Source organism: Enoplosus armatus, chromosome 17 (genome assembly GCF_043641665.1).
Source record: "Enoplosus armatus isolate fEnoArm2 chromosome 17, fEnoArm2.hap1, whole genome shotgun sequence".
In the NCBI taxonomy this organism is placed as follows: Eukaryota; Metazoa; Chordata; class Actinopteri; order Centrarchiformes; family Enoplosidae; genus Enoplosus; species Enoplosus armatus.
The window spans coordinates 1,670,302-1,688,826 of NC_092196.1; the positions used below are offsets into that span (position 1 = coordinate 1,670,302).

At 45.9% G+C, this 18,525-nt stretch overlaps 1 protein-coding gene across 1 annotated transcript in view; it reads right to left on the reverse strand.

Moving 5' to 3' along the window:
• Positions 1-17,129, reverse strand: part of LOC139299769 (junction plakoglobin-like) — a 28,982-nt gene extending 11,853 nt beyond the window's left edge. The window contains exons 1-9 of the mRNA XM_070922671.1: positions 17,072-17,129; positions 15,516-15,749; positions 9,265-9,518; positions 8,908-9,146; positions 5,588-5,789; positions 5,350-5,494; positions 5,159-5,262; positions 2,444-2,563; positions 1,228-1,446 (exon numbers count right to left, since the gene is read on the reverse strand). Coding sequence (XP_070778772.1) covers positions 1,228-1,446; positions 2,444-2,563; positions 5,159-5,262; positions 5,350-5,494; positions 5,588-5,789; positions 8,908-9,146; positions 9,265-9,518; positions 15,516-15,749; positions 17,072-17,087 — 1,533 coding nt within the window. The 5' untranslated portion in view covers positions 17,088-17,129. The remainder of the gene's footprint in view (positions 1-1,227; positions 1,447-2,443; positions 2,564-5,158; positions 5,263-5,349; positions 5,495-5,587; positions 5,790-8,907; positions 9,147-9,264; positions 9,519-15,515; positions 15,750-17,071) is intronic.
• Positions 17,130-18,525: the final 1,396 nt, after the last annotated feature.

The following is an 18,525-nucleotide window of genomic DNA, read 5'->3' on the forward strand; positions in this document are numbered from 1 at the left end:
ACATGATGGGAGATGTGTGTTAATGGTGTGTGTGTGTGTGTGTGTTTGCTGCTCTGGCTGTTCTGTCTATATATACATATATATATATATATATATATATGTGTGTGTGTGTGTGTGTGTGTATGCTTAAACTGAGGTACTGTCGTCTGTATCATCGCTAGCTCCCGAATCAGAATCGGTACGTGAGCGCGTTCGAGGACAGTAGGGACGCCACGGTGAGGACAGGCTTTCGACAGGTTAATAAACTCGTGACAACACCGGCGTTTACTGATTACGCCGGAGATTTTACAAGAAAAGGTATCCGTCAGTGACGCTTGCTGCGAGACGTGCCTCGGCCCTGAACACGCCGGACTGGCAGTCGCTACCCAGGGCCCCCTTCTGTGCACGCCTGCCTGTCTCCTGTAGTCGGTGATGTCCTGCAGGATTCTGGCCCTACTTCTGTAGGCCTCCTCCTTGGCCTGACAGAGTTTTTCTGCAAACCAGGGTTTATTGTTGTTGGATGTGTGGCTTTTAGCCGACACACACACACATCCTCAAAACCGATGTCACATTGTTCCAGCTTTGCCTCGACGGTCCATCTCCTCACAATCTTGACTACAGGCTTAGCAGATTTTACTTTCTGCCTGTAAGTCAGGGGAAGATGAATCAGACACTGATCGGAGAGTCCCAAAGCTGCATGGGGGGGGGGGGGGGGGGGGGGGGCAGAGCAATAGTCGTCCTTTAATGCGGTGTAAGAATGGTCCAGTGTGTTTTTATCCCTGGTGGTACTCTTAATATGCTGTCTATATCTGCGCTTTGGGAACCGTGAAGGTTCATATAAGCGAGACGATTTACCATTTAGTTATCTGGTCGGCCTGTGTTGACCAGATAACTAAATAATAAACGAGGACAACAGTTTGCAGTCTATAAAAATGGTCTCTAAGTGAGGACTGCGTGATTTCCTTAAAACTGTGGCAAGTGTAGTGCCTGGGATGTGCTTCACCGAGCCAGGTTTCGGCGAAGCACAGGGCCCCCCCCCATGAATGTGATCAGAGAGGGAGAGCGTAACAAATAAACAAAAATGGAAAAAAAGTAGAGAGCGGAATACCAAGGATGCCATACGCGGCGCCATCAGCTCTCCAATCAGCTGCCATAACATGAACACCATCAATGCTATTAACATCCTTTCCTTTCCATCTAACCAACAAACCACTGCCCCCCCCATCCCCCATCCCCCACCCCCCTCACCTTTACTACAGGCCAGTAGTGTGGCTGCCCCAGCAGCTTGACGACAGCTGGGATACCGTAGTGCAGTCGCACAGCGTTCTGGGCCAGCTCTGCGTCCTGGTGGCGGGAGGTGAGATGACGCAGGGCACAGACCGCCGGCTCAGCAACATCCTCCTTCTCGCCGGCACGGAGCACGGCATGGATCAGCGCCTCCACACCGCCGTACTGAGTCACCAGAGTCTTGAGGGATCACAGGTTGAAGGGGAGAAGAGAAGAGAACTGCTCATCTGCTCATACAGGCGTGCAGTGAAACTTCATTCCCGGCATGAAAGCCACTAAGTGTGACACAGAAATTCATTTTTAGAACATGACGAAGAGAGAAAACAAACATTATGATAAATGAATGACGTGTGTGTATCCAGTCTTGAAAGCTAAGGGTCAATACCATACGATATATATTCGTGCAGATCGACTGTGCACATAAACTGGTGTCTTTCATCAACTAAATATTGTAGCACAAATACACACATACACCCAAGAGCATATGCTATTTTTTCTTTGTTGTTTTTTACTGAATCAAAACAAGAATAACAGCAAGACGTCAAATCGTGACCAGCTTTGAGAAGCTCCGCATGGCACTCGGGACCTACACCAAGCACCGACCTCTGCCTCAAAGCTGCATTCTTTCTAATGGCGAGCGGAGGGGGCGGGGGGGGGGGGGGGGGGTACTACACTGGTTGAAAGAAGTCCGATTGTATAGAAGTCTATGAGAAAATGACCCTCCTTCTCACTTCATTTATTACCTCAGTAAACATTTTCCTAATGGGTTTATGGTCTCAATAGCTAGTTTTCTTCAAGTCTTCTTCAATGCAGCACGATGTTCATTTTATAAATGATGGTCCCATTTAGAGTCAAACAGACGATGAAGCAGCGTATGCTTTAGGGCGGGGCTACCTTGTGTTGCTACCACGGCGACCTGTCAATCAGGATAGATAGAGGCGTTCGGGTTGTACTAAAAGACGCTCTAAGGAGTGGGCTGTTCGTTTACGAGGATGCGCATGAGCAGTCCCCCATGAGTATTTTGGTTTCGCTAACCATGGTAACACACATGCGCATCAGCACAAAGCGCAGTGAAAGGGAGTGTTACAACCAAGGTGCGTTCTGTATTCTAGCACTTCCTGAAACGTTCCTAAACGTTCATGTTTTGTCCAGACATGTACCGTCTCGTCGTGGTTACCTTGTTGCGCGCGTTATTACAGGTGAGGTTGGACAGGATTCCCGTTGCGCAGGTCAACATGTTGACGTCGTCTGAGCCCAGCTGGGTGACCAGTATCTGGAGCAGACCGTCTAAACCCTCCTACAGACGAGGGGCCGGAGGGGACAGACAGAGAGGGAGAACAAATGAACAAATCATAGCAGCACACCCTCCACACAGCAGGGTTACAACTAAGCCATTGATTATACAAAATTATAAATAGTTATTGGCACCTCATATCTAATAACTGTAACTAATGTATTCACATTTTTCGTCACAGGATGAAAACAAGCTATCGGCAGGCCAGTAAACTCAAAGTGGGCTGAAAAAGATGACAGTTGAAACCTGTAGTGGTATCTTGGAAGAAACTCTGATGCACTCTTGGATAAAACTACACATATGTTGTTCAGTATTTTTCAGTACAAATATTTACACAACTCCTCCCTCCATCATCCCCTGATTTCTGGCACCTGTTGGCTGGCCTTTAAGGTCGGGAGGAGTTCTGTTATTTTTTTCCCCCCAGGTTGTGTAGATTATAATCCTGTGTTTGTTTGTTTTAATGGTGTGCTATTTTAACACTGTAGGCTGCTGTGTTTGTCCCTCCTTATGAGTTTATGAGTATACCTGTAAGTGTATAGTGTCTGTTTGCTTTTTAACTGAGGTTGCCTGTGGTCTCCCTTGATAGTTAGGGGGTGTGCCAGTTAGACAAAGTAATTCCACCTTCCGTTGGTTCACTTATTTGTTTAACCCCAGGGTAACCCTGGGTGTAGACGTGTTTCCCTGGTGGAAGTGAAGTGAGCATTCCGGGGCCTCGGCCGTACGGTTGAGGTTCACTGAAGTTCTGCTTTCAAAGGCGCTCTGAGCCCAGCACGCCTCAGAAGGTAGTTATACTTTCGTAAAATGTCGGCAGGTATCAGGGGTTTGCTTTTAATTTAATTGTCAGTGCACTCAGAGGCTTACTTGCTGTGTTCACTATTGGGAGATTTGGTAAGTAAAGTGAGTTAGTGTTCTATTCTAGGGTACAATTGTTGTAATGTGTCCATGATCCTGTGTGGCTTTGTGTGTAGGCTAGTTCTCCCTGAGTTTTGTGGCTGCCGTAGATGTGACATTGACTACCATCAGGCTCTATTAGGGTCACGGTATTTTTTGAGTAGTATTCTGTGCTACATTAGGAGTTTGATGGGTAGTGTCTAGTCCTACTTTTCTGATGATGGTTTTAGTAGCATACTTGCTGCTCCTGAGGTGGTCCCTTCTCTTGTAGTGTCCAAAAGCCCAGTTGAACTTCAATATCCAGACACATTTTCTCTTCGTGCTGCTACCCGTGGCATGTCAAAGAAAAGAAAGACCACGGCAAAAACTCTGACTCCGAGATTGCACTTTCCAACACCTTCCTAGCCAAAGATGACCCGTTGAGGTTTGGTAAAGGTGTTCCCCTCTCGTGAAGAACTCAAACAGAGGAAAGATAAAACTTTGTCTCCCCTCTTTGAAGAGGCTGTTTCAGAGGATGAAATTCCAGATGTTTCCTTACCAGAAAATTCCACCTGCACCATTGCATCCTGTTCCTGCTATTGGAGAGTCAGCTGAGTGAATGTTGATTGACTGTGTTGGCCAGTATTTATTGACCATCGTGTGTGCAGCTACTCAGTCTCCTGAAGCCATTCCCTATGCAAAATTCACAGCGATAGCTGTTTGTAAGGCCCTAAGTAAGTTCTTTACAGTGTTTGGTCTTCCAAGGACTTTTCAGACTGACGAGGGGTCAAATTTCTTGTCCCATGTTTTCTCTCTGTCTATCCAGCATTGCACTTCATCTGCTTACCATCCAGGGCCTCAGGGAGCCCTAGAAAGGTTTCAACAGACTCTCAAATCAATGTTGCGAGCCCACTGTGAAGATGCTCTCGGTTGCTTTATTCTGTTATTCTGTAAGTATGAACATTATGGTAAATTTGAACGACAAACATATACAGTATATGGGTTTCTGTTTAAATATCCTGACATGACTGCCTGCCTTCCCCTCAGCTTTAAAGTTTAGAGGGGCTGATGATGCAACGTGACGTGATAGAGACTGTTCGAGTCCAACTTTATAGCTGTGTTCCCAGAAATAACATTTTTAAAATCCCAAACCCAATTTAGTTGTGGATATATGCAGGAGCAAAGCAGCAGCAAAACATACATGTCAAAAACTCTGAATCAGAATATCGCCTGCATATTGGAACAGACTTCCTTCCAATGTTAAGCTAAACGCAAGTCCTGCGGTGGTAGTTGCTGTGTTGCACACAAACTGTTCCGTTCCACCCCCAGAGAGTACCTGGAACTTCGATTCAGTACGCTTCCTGAGCAGTGCCTAAATGCAGAACCGTGAAAACAAAAACAGAACCCAGGACAATGGCTACACCTTCAGTTACGTGTCGTCGAATGTCGTGGAAAGGCCCAGCACAGCCACAGGAAGGTGTCAGTGCCAGCTACAGTGAATGACTCCTGTCCAGTAGAAAATGAACTTAGCTTTGTGCCACCTGTTGCTGCTTAACAAGTACCTGAACACGTAGTTGAGCAGGCCCCAGGATCAAGTACAGCTATGTTTATGCCCATGCAGAATGGGAAATCGCAGGTTGTACCCTGCTCCCGTAGCACTGGAATTAGCATTTGTGGTACTAGTAGTAGTAGTAGCGTTCAGAAGCAGTAGTGGGTGAACCAACATACCTGTTTGGTTGCAGCATCTGATAGATTGCGGAGCGTCCATAGACAGTTCTGGATTAGACGCTGACTGGAACCTGTAAGATGTTGGCCCAAAGCCTGCATACCACCTGGACACAGATGTAAAACTATAGTTGCATACTATACAAACATCTACACTGAATGTTCTACATTTTTGTTCGGTTATGTGGACATACCAGCCTCTACTATCGCTGGCTTGTTGCTGGGACAGACAGACAGCACTTTGAGAACGCGGCTGGTGGTCCACAGTAGCTTCTCATAGTTGTAGTTCCTCATGATGAACACCAGACCGTCTGGGCCCCCATTAGCTAGGATGATTAGCTGACCAGAAACAGGAAGCAGGACGTATAATTCTGTAATAGATAAGTGGACACAACAAGGATCTCCTTTAAAACGTCAAGTTCCTCTACTCACCTTGCTCTCCTGGTTGCCGTAGGACAGGAGCTGCAGACAGTCGGTAGTGATGGCCAGGAACTTGGGGTTACTCTTTTTCAGTAAGGGAACCATCCTCTGCAGGCCGTCAGCAAGACGCACCGCCATCTTGGCCCCCTCTTGGTGCAGCAGCAGGTTGTGGAGTGTGGTGATGGCGTAAAATAAGACCGATTCCACCGACGAGCTGCACGAGTTGGATAAAGAGAGAGAAAAAGATATAGTGGGGCATTAAGCAACCTGGGACCTTCGTTGACCTCTATCAGCCACCAATGTGCTCATTCTAAACAAGAGTGTGTAAGACATGGGACGAAAACAAAATTGTAGTTCATATTGCTTGCTCGCAGCACCATCCTCCGCCATCATTGAGCGTTTAAAAAGGCAAGAGTGTGTGTGGGCGGATGTGTGTGTGTGTGTGTGTGTCAGTGAGTGTTCTTTGCTCAAAAACTTGGAAATGTCAGCACCTGGGGAAGCAATCACTGAGACATTAGTATGGATCAGCAACCTTTTAAGCCTAACAACCGACCTGCTACGCGAAACCCAACTATTTTATGAACATACAGCACCTGCATATTTATACAATCCCGCAAACATGACATTGTGGTCTTTTAAGCCTTTGAACCCTTGGCTCTTTTTTCTCGGTTTTCGCTCCCTTTATCCACAGGCCTTTGGCATTGTCACCACAGCAAGGCACGCCATATGCCATATGGCTATGAGAAGAAGGAGGTGCAATTTTAATCTAAACGGTTAGTCAGTCCACCTCTTTGTGGTGTGTCCACACAGAAATATCCAGAGAGAGATGAATCCAAATGACTTTACCTCTGATGCCGCCATGAGGTTGAAATGTTGTGGTTTCGAGTGAGACAGCTGCTGGATGGATTGTCGCGGCGTTTGGTAGAGACATTCAATGCCCCTGCAGGTTCGTACCCAAGAGCCTCTTGCTGTGAGGCGCCACCGTACTACCCGATGGCGAACATACTGAACATTATTCCTGCTAAACATCAGCACGTTAGCATTGTCATGTCAGGTGAGCGTGCTGATACGCTCCTATTTTCAATCAACACAGCTCAACATAGTGCGCAAATGCCGACCCGAAACATGTCTTTTAACCTTCAACCTTTGCCTTCAAGTCAACTTCCTACCGTTTCCACGTGTAACCACGGTGACTGTTGTGTTCAGTACTGAATGCGTCCTTTGTAGACACTGCAGCTGCTCACGCTACACCTCCTGTGTAGACGCGGTGTAAGTTCATATTAAGCAGCTGCTGAACAACAGTGTACAAATACGTCGGAGCAAGAGAGTTAATCCGAGACCTTGTCAATGAACAGTTTGACAAACTCACAGACTTACCTTAGTGAATGGAGTTCAGTGGGACTCTTTTATGTCACTCAGGACTGTAAAAACATCTAACCGCAAAGCATTCAACACCTTAAGATCTCTGCTTGCACACCGTATAGAAAGGAGCGTGTGTGGGTGTGACAGCTGTGGGAAACTGTACATCACTGAAACAGCGAGGACTCTGGGCAAGAGACCGAATGAGCACCAGAGACAGACGGAGTGGACAGACGGAGATAGATCAAGGAGGACATTCACGTCTGACTCTCCCTGTGTGCCGCCCCCTGTTTTCAGCTGAAGCCAGTAGTAGTGAGAATCCTCTACCCGAGGTAAAACGAAGCGCAACCATGTGTTTTCACAGCCTCAATACGTCTAGTTTTTCAGATGGAGTGCTGCTAAATTAGAGATTAGAATTTGGTTGACTTGGTTTGGATCTCTGGAAGTAATGAGCAGAATGTCAGCGGATGTTCTACAGACAGTTCTTGCAGTTACACTCAAACACACGTGAATTACAGGCGGTTCGATATAACTTTATATTGTAATACATAGAATAACAAACCTTTCTTTATGATTCAAAACACATGATTTCTTCATTGTTTTATGTTATCTTTGAATAACAAATAATAATAAAACAGCCTCTGAAAGACAAGAGCAGATATATATATATATATATATATATATATATATAAACCTATTATTATGATGGTAAAAGTTATTTGAATTGATATTCAGCTTTTATCCATAGATTGTACATGGACAGGAAGATTTTACTGGAGAAGGAGAAAGAGGAGTTTTCTGATGTTAATGCCTATTTCCTGCGTCTAACCAGATTATCGCCTAGTACCACACACACACACACACACACACACACGTATAAAGACTTCATTATGCAGGAGGTTGCAGAGAGTGACAGTGGCGAAGAACAAAACCAAACCTCCTGGAAAAATAAGAGAAGGTGAGAGAGTGTGTATTAAGCAGCATGTTGATAGCATAAATGGAAGTCACACACACACACACACACACACAAACACACACAAACGGGCGTCTCTCTGTGAAGCTGTTTAGTTTTCTATTCAATTTTCTTTCATTTTCTGTGCGATTTAAGCCCCTGAATCAATTATGAGTGTGAATTATCCTCCCCTGTTAAGCCTCAGTGCAAGGCATTAACTCTGCAGCCCTGCCTTGGGGTTGGAAAGCCACCCCCCCCACACACACACACGCCGGCCCCCCCGAATTATTTGGTACTGAAATTACAGTTCTCAGTTGGTCTCTGGTTGCCATATTGTAGGTGGAAAGCTTTCAATAAGTCACCATCTCGAAACATTTCCACCGTACCCTTCGTTCTACAGTGTGTTGTTATGCCGGCTCCGGCGGACATCGCCCGACCCTAATTTGCGAAGTGTTCGAAGTCTACGCAACTTTCTTTGTTTGTCCGACAATATCCTTGGTTAAAGCGGCTATAGTAAACGCTTTCATAATAATGCATCAAACGAAAAAATGTGGAGACAGTGTGAAAAGGGGGTGGCTCGTAGTGATGAACCTAAACAACTAGGATCAGCACCAAACCGACGAGACTACCCGACTACCTGGTGGGCACTGGGGGAGCATTTAGCAGCTAAAGAGCCGGATAGTTTTCCCCGCGGGAGTTGGTTTTGGAGACCGAAAACAGGGCTAAAAGGGTGTGAGCACTGGACTTCGCCAGGTGTTCAGCAAAACAATAAATGATAATGTTGCTTTGTAACTGCTGGACGTGTAAAGTTTGCCATATCAACTCAAAAAGGTTGGTACGGAAGCTTTATGAGCGGAGACTATTTACACTCATACTCTTTTTCCAACTGGCCCCATGTGGTCAAAAATCATCTGTTATTACAGACTTAAAGGACCTGTCTCACCAGGCTGCCATGCATTTTTCACCACTGCCATCATCACTGCAATGTTCAGCCCCACTACTGGATACTTGCAGTGCCTACCTCAGCATGCGGACCAGTGCTGGTATTCCGCCAGACTTGAATATGGCCAGCAGTCCCTCCCTCTGGTGCGACAGGCTGTGGAGCACGCTGGCCGCGTAACGGGCCGTCTCCATGTCAACCGCCGTCGTCATGGCACGCACCACGGCGCCCACCATGGCCGGTGACTGCACCAGCACCCGGCGACTGGCCTCCTTGCGGGTCAGCTGGTTGACTATCATGGCCGCCTTGTTCACCACGACCTACAGAGTGGAGAAAAATGACAGTGAAAAAATAGAACACGTGTGTCTGGAAGCTCAGTTAGCAAGTTCGTAGTCATTTAGCACGACGGCGGAGACGGCGGCGGCAGCGGCGGCATACCGGGTCATCGTCTGCCAGCAGCTTGGTGAGCTCTGGCACCGCCCTGGTGGCCAACTCGGCGTCGTCCTGGTAGTTTATCAGGTGGACGATGGCCGTCTTTAGCAGCTGGGAGGGTTCGGCCAGTCGCTGCACGTTGCTCTGCTGCGTGGGATCCGATTGGACGGGCATGGCCGCCTCCCCCTCCACCAGGGTCTCTGGGAACATGGCGGCCCTGACACGCTGAGCCCGAGTTAGTGAGTATTGAGCGTCCAAATCTGTCACAGGGAGATGGAGACAGACAGAGAGAGAGAGAGAGAATATGAGACTGCTAGTGTGTGTGTACATGATCAACCGCTGGATCGTTGAATATAAAAACAAAGGAGAGCAGTAAAACAAGGGACGCCATGTGTGTGTACCAGTGTGTGTGTGTGTGTGTGTGTGTGTGTGTGTGTGTGGGTGGGTGTTTGAAAGCAAGAGAGATCAAGCAAAGAAGACGCCGCGACGAGACTGAATGGCTTGGTTAAATAACGCTTCAATATGTAATTTGAAGTGGGAGTTTGATTGTGTGACTCGCCATTCAACGTTCAGCTAACATGGTAATGAGTGTTATCCGAATGTATTGCCATTTCAATCGGTCCTTCGCATTATGTTCCCTGAAGGACACATATTGAGCTGGGACGGCCCTCATCAAATGTGATCTGATAAGATGATAACGTGGCTAAATCTGGTTTAATCTGGACTAAACGAAGCGAAACGCGCTTGTGTGTCTGGACCAGCAGCATATACAGTGCCACACTGGTGTGTACCTTCAGAGATCTTAAGGTGTGTGAGCACCACTGGGACGCTTCTGATGGTCCCTGTCGGAGGGGGCCAGATGCATCTGCCGGAGCAAATAAGACATGAGCGCGCAGAATCGTCTGGGTCCCAGCCTAGGCCTATGCTGCAGTCTATTGGCTATACCTATAAGCATGGTGAATATGGAAACATGATAGCCACCCCCATTCAGAAGAAAGTATCTTGGAAGCGAAGCCAAATAGTCTCCTCGGTCTGGACACGGGATACAACAAGATCAACTGTGCCCTTACAGTTTGAAATAATCATTAGTCAAGTATTCGGATTCAACAATGGGGGGAAAAGAGACACGGCAAAGCCTAGTTATCAGGACTTGCGACGAAAATTCAGAGCAACCTATTTGTTTTATCTCCAAACTTGTACGAAGTGAGGAAAATCTTCCTTTTCCTTACAGCACCTACTTTCTAATGGTATTTCACTCTTCAAAATATTGCGTAGCACATCCGGGCGGTCGGCCGGCCAGATAAAACATCCAAATGTTTGTTTGGGCAGAACCTGCTACTTCACACCTGTTCTCCTTTACTGGAGTATATAGTAAGCCTGACCTCGGCCACATCCAAACGCCTTTGACTGAACGCCAACTGTAATAATAATAATAGGTAAGAAAACACACATTCACCGATTTTGAAACACTAAAGCATGGTTCAATAAAAGGGTTGAAATATGCAAAATCAATGGTGTGGTCCTCAAAGAGACCTCCAAAGAGATCTTTATGCAACAAACGCAACATGAAATGATCCTACAATCAGTTTTAGTTCACTCTTCGACAGCGTCAAGCGCTTGGAATTGGAACAGCCTTTCTGGAGAGCAAAGCCATTTCAAACATTAAGGGATAAAAAAATAAAAAAAAGAAGTGATAATTAAGTCAAAGACAACGTGTCTTATTGAGGGGTTATTATCTTCTGGGTGGACACGTCAGTGGCTTCATTTGGGTGCCAGCTAAGTGACCAGAGGCAGAGCGTAACATAATGCAGCTCTGACGTGGAAATGTTCACTTCGTTGCATGGAAAAGAGGATAAAAAAAAAAAAAAAAAGAATGTTTCTCCATGTTTACTGGCAGTGTGTAGACATGATAAAGAGAAATGAAAAGGGGGGAGGGATACTGCACCACCATACTGCTGCTTTAAGCTCCATTAACTCCAAGGTGCTTATATTTCACAATTCTGCCACAATTTGACAAGGCATAACATTCTTTCAACTGAGTTCCTACACTCCGGGCAGCCATTGGTTTCAGCTCAGTTCACTTCAACACGCTATAAAAAAAAAAAAACAACTTGATGATAATGCAGGCGCGGGCATGGACTGTTTCGGTGTGTCTTACGGATGCACCGGTGCCTGACATTTTTATGGCCTGACTTTTTCACGCGAGACCCTTCCCAGACTCGTACTGCGGTTCTCATAAGAGCCGGTGTTTGCTCTCTCGGTTTGTCTAGAGCAAGTCGAAGCTCAGGAGTTGTCACCCCCGGGCTGGGCCTCTGTTCCACTAGCTTTTGCAGCCTCTCATTTCATCAGTCTTTCTGAAAGAGTGACATGTGTTCCCGGGAGTGTACGCTCAACATTCTGAGAGAAACGAGTACCCACTACTACTACTACTACTACTTTCTAATGGAGTTTGAGTCCTGTTTTAACAATGATAGACAATCATGTATTATGAACATGTAGGGGCTGATTGAATCCAAAAACAGGTGTGAACGTGGGCAACGACTGTACATGTAGTCATTCATTTGTCAGAGTTATAACGGTTTGCATGGTAATATGATTTTGGCCCTCCCATGTCCCTCTGGGACCTCTGGGAAGTTTTTAGCTGCAATGTCTTGCTGTAATGGCACTACCTGTCCTGCTGTAACCACCATGGGTGAACTGGCCGCGGCCACTTGGACCTCGTCGGTGGAACTGCTAATGTTTAACCAGCAAAGGTTTTGGGCATGTGGGAAATGGTGTTCATTAAAGGCTGTAATGCGTTGACGACCGTGATGGGCTGTCTGTCTCAATTGTCATTACTTTGCGACTCAATTTTCACAGCGTACTGAATGAACTGAAGGCAGGACATAACTTGTACTTCACTTTGGAAAGGGTCAGCGATATACAATTGAATATCATTTATAGCAAATGGGTGAAAGCATGGGAAATTGCCAATTCGGTTTGGTCCTTGGATGAAACACTAGTACTATCTCTATCCAGGTTCTCCTCCTAAAAGTACATCACCATGTCTAATGCAAATTATGTTTTTGTCGTGTGTGTGTGTGTGTGTGTTAACTTCTGAACCGTCTAGACAACAGGTTTCAAAACACAAAGAAGTCCTGACGCCTCATTTAAAGGCAGAGTTTCTGAAAACGGGCCGCGCGCGTTTCTCCGTGCACTGAGCGTTTTGATGCTTTCACAGTATTCATACAGCACCTAGAGCTGCTTTATAGTCAGACAAGACATGGAGATCTCACTTTCTACAACATGGGGCCTTTAACCAGGTGTGGTTGCTCTTTACAGAACCAGGGTATGGATGTTAAGGATGGCAGCAAAGACCGAATTGTGTAAGTGCAAAGGCAAGATAACAAAACAGGCAATTGAACTTCCAAACTGTGAGCGTTCAGCCACCCTGGGCGTCCTCCGAATCCTGCTGAACAAAGAGCAGCAGGCACCAGGAAAACAAGTGGATGACCCACCACCTAAAAAAGTAAGTAAGTCAAGCAGAGAGGAACAGCATCAGCCAAAGTTATTAACCTCAGATTCAAGGAACAGCTGCCAAGGTTCCACTTGGGTTCAGTGAATGATCTGATCGTTTCAAGCGTGTTCACACTTGTTATTTCATCTCCAGAGAATCACAAGAGTCAATCTTGAGCGTAACCCTTCATGGCAAAGCCAGACCAGTAGACCTGAAACTACTAAAGGAGTAGCGGCAGGTATCCCCTCGATCCAGAGTCCAGAGGAAGCGTATTAAGAACATTCCTGCTTAGTATTTACCAAGGTATATCCAACTGCTGGATTTTCTTTTCTCAACCGTGGCATGCCCCCCCCCCCCCCCATGTTGCAGGGTTAAAGTGTGTATTTATGTAAGCACTGAGGGCACAACATGTTTCAGAGTGTACGCGTGAGTAATAAGAGACTTGCATTCCCCCGAGAACAAGGAGGAGCCCAACTCTGCACTCAACACCTACTTGGGCTGCTATTGTTCATTCACTGGTACCGCTTGTATACTGGCATACATTAACTTTTAAAAGCACTTTAAAAAAAACAAAACATAAAGCTTAAGGCTTTAGATGTCAGTGTGCCGTGTTACAACAAGAGTATTGGACTCAACTACTCATGTCTACAACATATGAGCCACGAGGCTCAGACTACATCATGTTTCCCCTATGCGGGCACACGTTCGCCTGTCATCTTGATTCTTGCATAACTCAGAAATCGATCTGACACAGTATTCTGTTTTTTTGTTGTTTTTTGGCATCTGATTTTGAGAGCAACCAGTCAGACATTTAACCGTTTCACACATAGTGGTCACTACAATGGACAGCTATTCAAAAGCTGTTTTCTTGTATATGCATGGGTTTTAATGGTGTAGTCGCACATCAACCACCACAGTGGACGCTAGTGCGTCATCCCATAAGCTGCCACCCACTGGCCAGCTGTTGTAAGTGCAACACAAATGTCTCAAAACCAAGATGGCCAACGGAAGGCCAGAAACGCTGAGCAGCTCAGGAATACCTTGCCAGTCCTTCTGTAGTCGGAGACCCTTGCAGCTAAATAAAATTTGGTAACATCAAGTACCAACTAAGGAGTAATACAATTGTTCAAATTTCCATTTTATTCATTGGTGTGTTAAATACATATTTCTTCAGTTGAAAACTCAAACGCATGCTGTCCACCCGAGTGGACATGTGAAGAACTTTGAAAAATGAATGTTTGAAAAAAGTAAAAAAAATGTTTTCATGCCAAAAGAGAAATGAAAACACAAAAATCCTGACTGAGGATGTCATAATTCATGCATGAAAGGGTTAAAAAGGGCTGGACATACTCCGAAAACGGTTGTGTTTATACTACATTTGGACATCTGCATACATGGACCACATGCCCACATGCACAGATAAAGCACACAGTCCCCAGGGTCAACACCCAGACCGTCCCACAGAGCGCCGGCGAAAGAAAAACCTTGCGAGATGACGAAATGTCCATCTCTCAATGCTTTCTGACTTCCCCACCCTGTGTGTGGTTCTCAGCTCCAGGCCCATTGGTTCCCAGTGAAAAGCAAATATAAAGGCTTATTAATGTCCTAAAACAGTGTGTGTGTGTGTGTGTGTGTGTGTGTGGCACTATTTTGATCATCAGATCGATCCACGTTTGGTGCACCAGTGAGTATTTGTGCCAGCAGGATGGTGTAAGTGGGACTGAGTCAAAATCAAGTGTGTGTGATATATCAAGCTTTGGATACACACACAATACTTGTTAATAGAGTACATTCATTGTTGGCGTTTTTTGTTTTTTTTTGTCTTTTCATTGGATTTGTTGGGAATGAGTAAAAACATATAGAATATTACCACACCATCCATCCAACCAGGATGAAGAGGACTGCGGGGAAGAAAAGTACCACCGAAGATGTGAGATTCATGGCCTGTCGCTAAGCTTTTATAGCCCTCTTGTTACAGTCTACATTAAGTTGATATTTTCGCTGTAAACACCATATGTAATTATAGCTTTTAAGGCGCATTCGTTTTGCAAACGGCAACCGTGTCTCAACCTAACAGCGCAGGTGTGACAGTCGAGTTTTTTGAAGGCGAGGGATTATTTCCTGGAGGAGACCTTAATTTCTTCCCAAGTGCGTGTCAGGTGATTGGTGGGAAGCAGAGCGTGACAAGAGTGAAATGAAGATGAAATGGTCTCTTCTTATTTACCACGATGGATTATTTCACACTGTGGAAGTTGATTTCATAGCGAGGCTGAATTATTTGGCTGGAAATTGTTTCTTCAGAAGGAGACAAACATTTTTTTTTTTTTTTTTTTCCTCACCATGTTGGATGCTGATCCCTATTTTAAGCACGTCACAAATGAACACTGGATCAAGACTGACTGAACGCATTCATCAAAATCCATTCAGCGGTGTCTGGGATAATCGTGTGTGTGTGTGTGTGTGTGTGTGTGTGTCAGACAGATCGACGGGGCAAACAAACAAGCAAATTATGAACGAGCAAACGAATGTACCAGGACCGATGTATGACTTGATGTTACATCAGTTCCTTTATTCTTGCAAAAACAAGAACAGCAAACGCAGATGCACAGCGACAAAGATTTGGGAGAAGAGGGAAGAGGACGAGATGATGAAAGCCGAATGAATGATGAAAACCGAACCAAAGGAACCACAAAACACGTGAAACCACCGAGTGACCTTTGAGCTCTCTCAGGTTAAAGCGCTGTTAGAAAGAAAGTCTCACCTGTGGGGCTCTCTAGCTCGCCGGCTGCCGCGTCCCCTCCTCCCCCTGCAGTGGCAGTGCCAGGACCGGTGGCCGCGCTGGTTGCGGTACTGCCGGTGTACTTCTTGCGGCCGCTGTACTCGGTGCTGCTCTCGTCGTCCCGGACTGTGGTGGCCCCTGATTGGATGCCAGAATCGGAGGCGTAGTAGGTCTGCTGCCACTCCGCCACCTTCACCACACTGTCCGCCTCACTCACTGCAGGGAACAACACGTGGCTGACATCAGATAGTAATATTACCTTACTACTACTATTGCTACCACTACTACTGCTGCTATTACCTTACTACTACTATTGCTACCACTACTACTGCTGCTGCTAGTATTACTACCACGACCATTAGGCCGCATTCAGGCTACGTGATTTTACAACTTTTGCTGTTAAAAAAGACAAACACAACTCGGGTGATCATCGGTGTCCTCGAGGTGAAGCCCACCTACACTGGAGGCTCTGGAGGGGGCTCACTGGACCCGCTAAAAACCACAGACTTTGAAGACCGTGACACGCAGTTAGCCGAAGGGGAGGAGAACAGCGACTGAAGTAGTCCCAGCAGCCTACATCTGATGAGCCAGGCTACATTGAGGCTAAAGGCGTGGTCCTACTATTCATTTTAATGTGGGTAATCAGTTTAGGCTGCGGCGGTGGGGTGCTTTGTTTAAATGTCTGAAAGGCGGTAAATCTATAATTACCAGTTGTACGCACGTGCTCCAAATGTCCGTCTATGGGAAGGGAACTTATTGTTGGTCTGGACATGAGGGCTTGGTGGTACGGTTCTGTATATGTTGATATGGTGATGCACTTCATTTTGTAAAGGCATTCTTTAATATAACCGTCATTACCGCCACACTAATAAGCAAACAATTGTCGCGCGAGGCCAGCTGCTTGGATGACGTTATGAGTATCCGGCCAAAAAAAAAAAACGTGCAGCATGTGGTTCCCAGCTCAACAGCTTGTCATTACACGCTTGTGCGTCGCTGGCGATAGAATTTATTGGTGGATTCACTGTGAGCAAGTTTTAAAAATCCGCAGCCTGGGAGAGAACATTCTTCGCCCTTCACATCATTATTTTAACACCACCACTTACCTTGCAATATTAGCCGGTTTAGGGATTGTTAGTCTCTGTGGCAGGCACTGAAGCGCAGTTTTTTTTAGCCAAAGCGAGAACAGTCAAATCTTACTCAAGAACTGTTTTCATTTTCCTGGCTGCTAATCCAAAAACACGCCCAGAGACAGCTGAATCGTCAATAACAAACCCCTCCCTTCTTTGTGTGCGCACGCGGCGGATATAACGTGACGACAAAATGTCTCAACTGACTATGTATTGTTTGTCAGAGCTGCACGAGGATCAAGTGGTAACAAACCCCCGCATATTAACAATGTCAGTCAATCATGATCGCTGAACTCACAGCAGTTTGGGAGTCAAGTAACATAAGGTGTTGCATTTCAATGATTGCGTTTGTGTGCTTCAAATCGCAGACGGAGAATCAGAGCTGGCCTGCAGTGGTGGCCAAGCACTTACTTTGCATGGACATCATCTCCGTCCACTGGTGCCACTGCCTTCACTGACCTCTGACCTGCCGAGAGAGAAGAGAGGAAAACGTTCGGTCTGCAAATAGGATTGCCTTTGCGAGATTCGAGCTAATCATTTTCCGGAGGATTAAAGCTTTAATCCCCGCATTCTGCAAAGCATGTTAAGGAATTAGCTCTTCTCGCGTTCCTCGAAGAAATGCACCAATATGCCGTATATATATATATCTGTGTACAGTTCATCGGAGGGCTGCCGCCAAACTTGTGAGCTAACAGTCAAATGAGATATAAAGTGCACAGATGTATCGACACGGCAAGTAAAGGACACATTCAAACCATGTAGTTAAGTCCCACTGTAGCATAGCTTGTGTGCTTTTATTGTTTGGATTATCATGTACATTCTCAGGCTACAGGACTGTAGCCTGTGTATAGGTTTCCATGTGAAACTGCCAGAGGAGCTGCTGTAAATTACACCAATGTCACTGCTGCGCGAACGCATACAAAACTTGAGAGAGCACACGCACTCTAACTCCCAGAAGCCACGGCTGGTGAAAGGTCGCAGCACTGATGGGAATTCACACTCAACGCTCAGATGTGGACGAAGTGCGTCAAGAAGTCAAGATTGGTTCCTCGCCTTAGTCTCCTGTGGGTCTGTCTCAAAATAGTAGAGACCATAAACTAAAAGCTAAAAGAGAGCAAATATTGGTACTAACGCGGTTTAAATAGGCGTATGTTTTTGCTAACATGTCCTCCAAATCAACTTTTTGGCCTATATTGTGATATGATTTCGACGTCAGTGATGTGTTTTTTAGATTTGTGTCGCTGCGCCCATGTGGCCTAAAAAGTACGGGTTAGTGCAGCTTTAAAGTTTTATGTGTTGGCAATGAAGTGACAATTTGAGAGGCCCGAGACAAGGTGGCGTACATTCGACAGGAAGGTCACGTTTCTGCAGCCCGCACCTACACTCACTCTTGGAATGCGTGTGTTGCGGGGACATAGATCCGTTTTACACGTTGTGGGGACTTGCCTTTCTACTGGGGACAAAACGCAAGTCCCCGTATGGTAAATTATTACATTTTAGGGTGGTTTAAGTTTAGGCTTAGGTCAGAAGAGAGATTTAGGGTCAGGGTTAGGCAAGTAGTGGTTTGGGTTAGGGTGAGTCTCCAGGAAAAGAATGTATGTCGATGTAATGTCCTCTGAAGTGATGGAAACATGACTAACCCTAACCCTAACCCATGGATAGTTTGTATGTGTGTGTGCGTGTGTGTGTGTGTGTGTGTGTTGTGTGTGTGTGTGTGTTGTGTGTGTGTGTGGATGTACCATATCTTATAATATCATCGGACCACATGAAATCAATTGACTCTCAATTACAAAACATTTTCTGCACACAGGAGACCGCAGCAGCCGCCTCGAACAGCGCAGAAATATAGCAGAGAATGAAATGTA